The following is a 9,636-nucleotide window of genomic DNA, read 5'->3' as shown; positions in this document are numbered from 1 at the left end:
ACATTGTGAGTCATAAAGTTTCATTTTAAAATAAAAAAATATCTATCTTGAATCATTTATTTACTAACGGTTTCTATCTACAATTCAATCTTTTTTTTACCTCAAAATTAAACATTGGAATCAAAAAAGAATATAGATTAAAATGGTTATTTTAATCAGATATTAAAGACATTTTTGGTTAAAATTCAACAATCCTCCCCCAATTATAATGTGTTTATTTATTAAATCTCTCAACTATAAAAAAAATCACATAATAATCATTTGGTTGTGTTGTCTAAAAGCGGGAAAAGTGATCAGGCACTACTAGTCCGACATCTTGTACGAATGATAACGTTAAGATGTTGTGTACTTTCCTTTTGAGGTCTTAAGGCGGGTGTTATTGTTTTTTTTTTTTTGCTTGTATTTTCGCTAGTGTTGTTGATTGTATCCTTATGATTTTGGGTTGTGTGTATGCATGTAAACAAAGCAAATGAATACGAAAGATGATATGTTCATATTCATTCGTTTAACTTTAATCGAATAAATGAATAAACGCGAACATAAACGAATAAAAAATTTATTGTTTATGATCGTTCATTAAGGAATGTAGTTTATTCGTGTTCGTTTATTTAAATGATAAACGAACACGAATGAACGGATAGAAACGAACAGATGTAAACGAACGTAAACGAACACAAATGAAAAAACGTAAACAAACACAATAAATGAACATTAATTAACGTAAATGAAAATAAATGAAAATATATTTTTTCTTTCTTAACAATTTTAAGATTATTTTTTATTTAATTGTTTTGAGTTTTTTTATTTTTATTTAAAATTAATTGAATTTTAAAATATTTATGGGTATCGGATTAGAACTTATTGAGCTTTAATATTTTAAATGGGTTTAGAGAGATTGAGCTAAACATAAAAAAACAAACATATTAACGAACGTTCACGAACATAAATGAACGAACAAGCTCTTTGTTCATGTTCGTTCATTTAATTAAACAAATAAAAAATCTTGTTCATGTTCGTTCGTTTAATAAATAGACGAACATTAACGAATTTCTCGCCGAACAGTTCACGAACAGTTCGTTGAACATTTTAAGGACCTAGTTGTGTGCGTAGTTCTGGATGTCTGTATTGTCTGATATGGTTGTGCGCTTTGATCGATTGTAAGTTTGACAATGACAATGTGCATTTTTTTCCCTACAATTAGGTTACGAAGGTTTTTTGTGAGGTCTTTACATTTTGCATGTGTATTCCATTAATTACATACAAAACCCCTTTAAAACAAAATTGTGCGTTAATAAAAGTAGCATAATAGCAAATTTAGCCTTTACTTTTAGTCTTTATTTTAATTTGATCCTAATTTTCAAAAATTAACCCTCAATATTTTAATACTACATTAACTACACTAATTTGAATGAGGGGTAGATTTGGATAGCTTGGGTTTATTTGTATGTGCTTAAGAGTGAGTCCTTTTGGCAGGTTGGGAGGACTCAAGGGTGTAACTGGACTTAGAGGAGCTTGTTGCGCTATAAGGACAAGGTTGCTTCCATTCAGGGGCTGTTAGGTCCCTCCCTTATTTCGGTTCCGCAGATTTGGGGAGATGTTAGATTAAGGAAGGAAAAAGGTTCCTTGGGAAAGGCTTGTGTGACATTCCGGTCACATTCCAAAGAACTCGATCATAGCTTGGATGGCGGTGTTGGACAGACTGCCTACCAAGTGTAGGCTCATTGAATTTGGCTTACATGTGGATGAATTCTGTGTTCTTTGCAGGAAGGAATTGGAATCCCGTGACCACCTATTCTTCCAATGCGATTTTTCTAGGGTGGATTGGGAAACGATTCTTCGTTTGTGTCACCGGGCTAGAGATGCTATGAGTTGGGACTTATAACTTGTTTGGATTGCAGGTTCAAGGGGAAGTCTCTGCTATCCTTTGTGCTGAAATTGACTTGGAATGGGTTCATTTCTTTGATTTGGAGAGAGCGAAACCATAGAATTTTTCAGAATAGGAAGTGCTCGACTACTGATATTATTGCTTGCCTCAGGGAGTCAATTAGAATTTGGTTAAGGGGTAAATCTGTGATTTTGCAGGTTTACCAGCAGTCCATAGCTGCAGCGTGTAACTTAGACTGGCCCAAGTCGAAAATTTTGATTCAAGTTTTGGATGATTCCGATGATCCGACCACTCAGTTGCTTATTAAAGAAGAGGTTCATAAATGGCAACAACAAGGTGCTCGTATTTTGTATCGACAGCGTGTGATTAGAGATGGTTACAAAGCTGGTAATCTTAAGTCTGCCATGAGTTGTAGCTATGTTAAAGATTATGAATTTGTTAAGCTGGTAATCTTAAGTCTGCCAGATTTTCTCAAGCGGATCGTACCCCATTTTAAGGTAACTAAGCCAAGTGTTTCTGTGTTGTGTTTGGTTGTAATTCAATTGGTACAGATTAGTGTATGGAAGAAATTCAATATGATCTTTCTGTTCTTTCTGCTCCGAAAACTGATCCTGCCGTTTTATTCCTTTACTCTTTTCTGCATAATTCTCCCGATTACCATGTTCGTTCCCGAGGCTGAGCTTCCGACATGGGTCGTCTGCTACATCCCTGCTACAATGTCATTCTTCAACATCCTTCCAGCTCCAAAATCTTTCCCATTCATTGTTCCATACCTTCTTTTTGAGAACACAATGTCAGTGACCAAATTTAACGCTACGATCTCTGGCATTTTCCAACTCAGCAGTGCGCACGAGTGGGTCGTTATGAAGAAATCCGGTCATTCATCCGAGGGTGATCTCATCTCCTTGGTTGAGAAACAACCGAAACATCAGCGTGGGGGATCAGAACCCAATCTCAACGAACTGAAAACTCAAACAAGAAGAAAAGGGTAGAAAAAGATGCATAATAGGATATATAGGAAGGAGCTAGCTCTTGCACTCCTCCTCCTAACAGCTTCAGCAAGGAGCCTCCTATCAGCACAGGGTATCCGTTTCTATTTCTTACTATTTCAAGGGATATCGTTTCTTCTGGTTGGTCTGGACTTGATTGGAGAACAGGTCCTTTAAAAGTACAGATTAGGAAGTTTGTAGGAAAACACAGCCAACATCGCTGAGGGCGCTTTTCGCCGAGTCCGAATCTGATTCTGCTCAATACGTAAAGAAGATTGTGGTGAAACCGTGGAAGAATTGCCTGGATTTGGACATTATAGACACACTTGAAAATAATGATACTTTCTCGGTATATATATAAAGCTTTTCCCATTTTTTTCCTTTTGCTTTTATCAAATTCTTTTTGAAGAAAAAAATTGTTGTTGAAACATTCAGTCACGATCTGATTTAAAAGTGTTGTTGTAGATTCTCATGTTGTATTTGTTCGTAATTTATGTCATGATTTTTAATGTAAATAACATTAGAAATATGTAGGGCATGGTACAAATTCAGGGAAGTTGAAAATATGCAAGTCTTTGGTAAGGAAACTACCCCTTTATGGCCCAAAATCATCATACTAATTACGTTTGGATCTTACAAAATTCTCTAATGGGAAATTGGACAATTTTTTTTCAAATGTTTAATAAATGGGTAAATTACACGGATGGTCGCTTATATATATATATAAGAAGAAGAAGAAAACATGTAGATTTTTTTTATATATTTCTTAATCGAACTGGTGATCAAAATCGAAAGGACCGAAAATATAAAAATCATCCGTGTAGTTTACCCTTAATAAATATAAAAACAGAAAAGTATAAATAACACAATACGCATAAAAATAACATAATTTTTTAGTTTTAACTAATATTTTATTGTTGTTTATACACTACAAACTGGTTTTGTTTAAATATATTTTGATTATTGGATGAGTCAATAATAAACGTCGCACATCGAAATAATTATACTTAAATTATTTATTTATTTATTAAAAAATCATGATTAATGGACACAGTAGGACATTGGGAAGAAATGATATGTTTTATAACTTTCTTGCACCCCTTTGTCCGTCTTTGCGTCATCCATTGGCATTGTCCCTCCCAATGTCGTCCAGTGTCCATTAATCATGATTTTTTTAATAATAAATAAATGAACGATTTAAGCATAATTATATTAGAATTAAAACTAAACTTTTATAAAGATTAATCTCCTTAAAATTTTTAATATTATTTTATTAAAAATAATTTATTTAATGGTGTATTTCTAAGTGTCATATTAGCAATGTATTTCGATATACCTCTAGTATTATCCTCGGTTATTAATCTATCTGTGCATTGAAATTATCTATATTAAAGAACGACCTTAGGTAGCTGCACATGGGGGTGTCTGATTCGAGAGCCGTCGTGGGGTCATAGCCCAGGAGCAGAGGAAGGGTGGCTCAACCAATTTATAGCTGGGACATTAGCTCCTCCCTCAACCATACTAGGACATCTTTTAAACCGAAAGATCTGCAGCAAAGACAACCTGTCCAAGGTGTTTTACAAACCACATTCCCACAACAAACGATTTCTTGTAACCCAAAAATATTCATGTTCTAGGTCGAGGTTAGGGTGAATAACAAAGTGGATTTTTACTCAAAATACTAATTTTCTTTTAATACAAGGCATCTCTGAAAAGTCCAAGAGTCAAAGATCTGCACCAGAAGTAGCGAGGGAAAGCAATCCTGCGCCATAAGTAACGACGGAATTGAAGGATTCCAAAAACAAGGTTAAAGTTCCAAGAAAATTTTAGAAATTAAAAGCTACCGTTACACTTATCGAGCAATCAGTGAATGAAATTCAAAATTTTGTAGATGAAACAGAAAACTTGGATGGCCAAAACAGAAACACATACAAAATTGAGTGACAAAAAAGTAGTTTATCCTCTCTTTTTTCTCACTAAGATAGTTTTAACAATAAGATCAAACCGACCAAATCTCTCCTGTGTGAGTGATAGAATTTGAAACCAAGGAACAATTAAATGCATAAAATTATCAAAATATAGTAATGTAATCATAATCAACCACGCATTCAAATCTAATCAAAGATCATAGTGTAACTGCTCAGCATAATCAACCTTTTCAGCAAAATCTAAAAGTCCTTACCATAAAGTGTAATTTCTCCTGGAATTTCTCTGCATAAGCAACTCCAACAATACCAATAGAAACCCCAGAATCATATAAAAGCCATTGTTTCATTATTAACATTACCAGACAGAGACGTGAAATGGACAATGGAAGTGGAAACCAGATGCAATTATGTTACATAATGCTGAATTCTGTACCCACAAATGATAACACTAAATAAGATACATGCAGCATGTTTATGACACAGATTGTGCCTACAAGGGGCACTGAACATTGAAGGTTAAATTTCCCTAAGCTGGTCAGTTAAAGAATTTACTAACCCTTTGAAGCCTAAACAGAGTCAATTAATCATCTAGAAACATCTACATGTGAAGGCTTAAGTTTCCCATCAACCATTTTCTGATCCTGTTCAGCAGAAGCACCACCACTATGCTCTTTTAGACCAGAACTATCAGTACCATTGTTTACTGCTTCAATCTGAGGTTGAATATCGTTTGCAGGCATATCACCATTTCCACCCGGAACCTGATTCCATTTCCCATCACTTACATTTCCAATGATCCCATTGAACCCACCTGCAGCTGTACCCATGAGACCAACCCCGGCGTTCATATAAGCAGGGTAGATGGATGGATTGCCATAAGGCAGCGGGTAAACTCTAGGTCCAACCATTACAGGGGTGGCATATAAAGGGCCTCTAGGAGTAGCTGTAGTGACACCATAACCTATCCTACCATACCCTACCATAGGGTACCCAGAGCCATAAACACCTGTTCCATATAAATAATCCCCAACCGGATTATGCGCATGAAGAGGAGCATAGCCAGGAAATATTCCGTATCCAGAACCATTTGAAGTGAACTCAACAGCCTGAAAACCATTATAAGGAGATCCCCATGCAGCACCGGGCTTCAAGTTTTGATTACCGTAACGACCATTACTTCCCTCTTTTGGCACTGCACGCTTGACTTCTACAAGCCTATTATTCACCTCGTGGAAATTCTTCTGCATAACATTCTCCACCGACTCCTCCGAGTCAAAAGTAACAAACCCAAATCCCCTAGGCCGGTTAGTCATGCTGTCATGCATCACAACAACGTCTGTTATTCTACCAAATCTTTCAAAGTAATTCTTAAACTCTTCCTCAGTCAAAGTAGCAGATAGCCCCCCTACGAAAATTTTCTTAGTCCTAAAGCTATTGTTACTGTCAGCAGCATCACTACCATTCGTACTGGACCCACTATTCTGTTGTTGATTTGGATAGTGGTGTAGTTGCTCCTGCTGTTGTTGGCTCTGGTGTTGTTCGCTTCGGGGTATAGCTTTTTTCACTTCTACCTAGAAAAACTCATTCATAAACCATACATTAAACAACAACAAAAACCTGCAAGCTATCATTTCTCAAACAAATTTAAAACCTTAAACTTCATTCCATGTACAATTCATCAATTTCTAACAGTAAGAAAATAGAGTATGAAATGACTTAGTGAGACAAAAGAGCTTTGAACTGACCGTTCTCCCGAGAATAACATGGGTGTCTTGAAGAGCTTTATCAGCTGAGGAAGATTCAGAGAACAAAACAAAGGCAAAACCACGAGGGCTTTTGGTGTTCCTGTCTTTAGCTACAACTGAGCTCAATATAGTGCCGTATTTTCCGAAATGGTCATTGAGAATAGCTTCAGTTGTCTCCCGAGATATGCCTCCAACGAATAGTTTGCCTTTATCACATTCCATGCTCGGCTAAAACCCTAGTCCCCAAATCCCTAGCTACTGAAACAAATAACAAATAAAAAAAGTCCCCAAATCCCTAGCTACTGAAACAAATAACAAATAAAAAAAGCCCAATTACAACATAACGTGAATTACATTATTTTTCGCAAGGGGAAAAAAACCTTATCGCAGACAAAGCAGTAGAAGCCCTAACCCCAAACCACAAGAAATAAAACTGAACCACTGAAAAATAAAGAGTGGAAGAGACCTGAAATTCCCAATTGGAGTGAAACCAAAGAAACCCTAATTGAAAGCTATTAGCCTGAAAAAACCCCCAGTTTACACGAGAATCATAAAAAACCCTAAAAAGAGCATAAGCTTGTAACGAGTACCCAAACAGGTGAAAAGGCGTGAAATTTCTTTCGAAGAAAACAGGGTTAAAAACGAGGTTGGGAAATTGGGGATTATTACAGATTTCTGGGCTAAGAAATGGTAAGGGCAATCAATCTGCTGCCATATTGGGCCTTTTGAGAATTGTTTAAGTAAATACTTAAATATTTCCATGTAACTTGCCTTTTCTTTTTCACATTGTTTATTTATTTTTATTATATTTTTAAAGGTCTTGTGTTTATTTTTATAAGAAAATTTATTCAAAATTAAATTTAAATCTGATGTAAAAAATTATATTTCTTTCGAGCATTTAACAAATAAAAGTGTAGATATTAATGATTTAAAAATAAATTTTGTAAAAACATTTTTAAATAGATTAAATTTATAAAATAATAAGTACATTTAAATACGAAAAAAATAAAAATAAAAATTAAAAATCAGTACGTTCAATCAAATTAATATCACACAATTAAATTATTACAAAATAATTTAAATAATATAAATTGATTAAGAAACTAAACGAATTAAAATAATATAAAAATTTACAAATAAAATTTTAAATAAGAGATAGGTTAGAAATCCATGCCTCAAGTCAATCAAGAAGTAATGCTTTGGCACACCTTATCATATAAGATAAAGGCGCTACCAACAAGAAACGCTTGCGGAGAGACGTAGTCAATTGAATGTGCTTTCGTCCTATGTAACCGAAAAATATATTATTTGAGTGATAATTTAAATTTTTTATTTGAAATGAGTATTACTCCCTAAATTTATCTAACAAGAAACTTCTACCCTATTTTATTTCTAAATTTCCTTTTAAATTGGTATATTGCATACCCAGCTAAACCCAAAGAGACCATAAATTTCTTGCCATCTTCCACTTGACAAAAAAGGATTATGGATCAAATTCTCTACATTTTTAGCTACTTTACTATCACGGAAATCAACCTGAACTTAAGACAGGAACAATGGACATGTATGATCGAAACAAGCAAATCACATCTTAGCCGTGGAACCTGAACATCATGTCCATTACAACTTCAGCTACAATCTCATCTTCAATGGAGTTTCCAAGTACAAGCCCTACTTCCTTTTTCTGGTGTTCATAATCGTTCCATTCCTGGGTTGAACGCCCTAAACACTCTTTCCTTTCGTCTTCCTTGAGCCTCTTTGCTTTCTGCAAAACCCTTTTCGATATCGAAAATGGCAAAGAATTAGACCCACCAGCCTCCTGTAATTCTCTTACACAACTTGGTTTGTCTGGTGTGGCTTGAAGAAGTAAATTCCAAAGAGAAGCTGACAGAATCGATTCCTCCATTATCAGCTCACTCAAGAACAGGCTTTTTTGCCTTGAACTCCATTGAAACTTGGAATCTGCAGCAGCCTGTTAGCTTTATAAGTAGCAAAATTTTGAATCTCTTGCTGTATGTAACACATAAAACATAAAACTATAAAGCTTTTTTTTACCTTCTTCATCATCGATGGTTCATCTATGTCACTATCTGTGCATGAATTATACACAGTTGTGCTGCTAGCGGTGGAAAATCTATCCGGCTCTGCAGTGGCACTAACCTTTCCATTTTCATCATCAGAATTCTTGTTCTTCAACCCTTTGATTGCAAAGAGCTTGTTACATGTCACAAGTTTAAATACTTTAGGGAAAATCGGAATACCCTTGTTGTTCATCTTCAAAAACTTGCCTGAACTGCCATGGCAGCAAAACTTGGGTGATCCCGATGATAACTTCTTCCTCAAACACCCTTTTTCCGAAAGGTAAATCTCTAATACGAAAGGTTCTTGTTGTTGTTTGAGGAGTTCACCGAGTTGCATTGCTGCTGGCTTGGATGATTGAGTAGTCGCCATTAGAACAGTGTTGTTGAGCTGAAGGATCTGAATTATGGTTTTAAAGTTGAAGGTTGTTGACTAAACGGAGAAGACGAGATATACTTGTCAGTTTGGGACTGAACACTACCAGAAACACAAAGGAGATTGGGTTTTTAAGGAGATGTGGGAGAAAAACAATTGTCAAAAGACAAAACTCAAGGCTATATTGCTTTAATTTCTAAGGTACCATCCACAGTGTTCCAAAGATTTTTTGCCTGCTTCCATCATAATCTTTTAGTCTATTTTCATCTTCTGTTCCACTGTTTTCATCATTTTTCTTTTAAATTTTAAGAGTAATTACGTGAAGTTTAATTTTAAATTTCAAGTCTGAAAATAGGAAAGATGTCACATTATGAATTTTCAATCTAATCGATGTCATTTTTCAAAAAAAATATTAATTATGTAAATTAAATAAATTAAATTCAAATATTAATTTTTTTTATAATAACAGGACTACATTGATGGTGTGACATGCCTTGTCCCCCCACCTTTTAATTCAATTATATTTTAAATTTTAAACAATTTTAGAATTATTAAAATTAGAATTTATTTAGTGATTTCAATTGTAAAATAAGAGTTATTCTTTTCAAAAAATTTAAATTAGAATAGTTGTATCT

At 34.7% G+C, this 9,636-nt stretch overlaps 2 protein-coding genes and 1 pseudogene across 2 annotated transcripts; 1 reads left to right on the top strand and 2 right to left on the bottom strand.

Moving 5' to 3' along the window:
• Positions 1–1,116: 1,116 nt before the first annotated feature.
• Positions 1,117–3,083, top strand: LOC120160812 (annotated as a pseudogene).
• A 2,018-nt stretch (positions 3,084–5,101) lies between these two features.
• Positions 5,102–7,177, bottom strand: LOC120160877 (RNA-binding protein 1-like). The gene is made up of 2 exons (XM_039171201.1): positions 6,548–7,177; positions 5,102–6,373 (listed from the first exon to the last, which is right to left on the bottom strand). Exons 1-2 carry the CDS (start codon positions 6,767–6,769, stop codon positions 5,387–5,389), a joined length of 1,209 nt encoding a protein of 402 aa, XP_039027132.1. The 5' UTR covers positions 6,770–7,177; the 3' UTR covers positions 5,102–5,386.
• Positions 7,178–8,138: 961 nt separating this feature from the next.
• On the bottom strand, positions 8,139–9,000 carry LOC120160810. The gene is made up of 2 exons (XM_039171143.1): positions 8,603–9,000; positions 8,139–8,519 (listed from the first exon to the last, which is right to left on the bottom strand). Exons 1-2 carry the CDS (start codon positions 8,996–8,998, stop codon positions 8,139–8,141), a joined length of 777 nt encoding a protein of 258 aa, XP_039027074.1. The 5' UTR covers positions 8,999–9,000.
• Positions 9,001–9,636: the final 636 nt, after the last annotated feature.

This window comes from Hibiscus syriacus, unplaced genomic scaffold (genome assembly GCF_006381635.1).
Source record: "Hibiscus syriacus cultivar Baekdansim isolate YM2019G1 unplaced genomic scaffold, ASM638163v2 tig00111393_pilon, whole genome shotgun sequence".
NCBI lineage: Eukaryota > Viridiplantae > Streptophyta > Magnoliopsida > Malvales > Malvaceae > Hibiscus > Hibiscus syriacus.
This window is presented reverse-complemented; position numbering and strand designations above follow the sequence as displayed.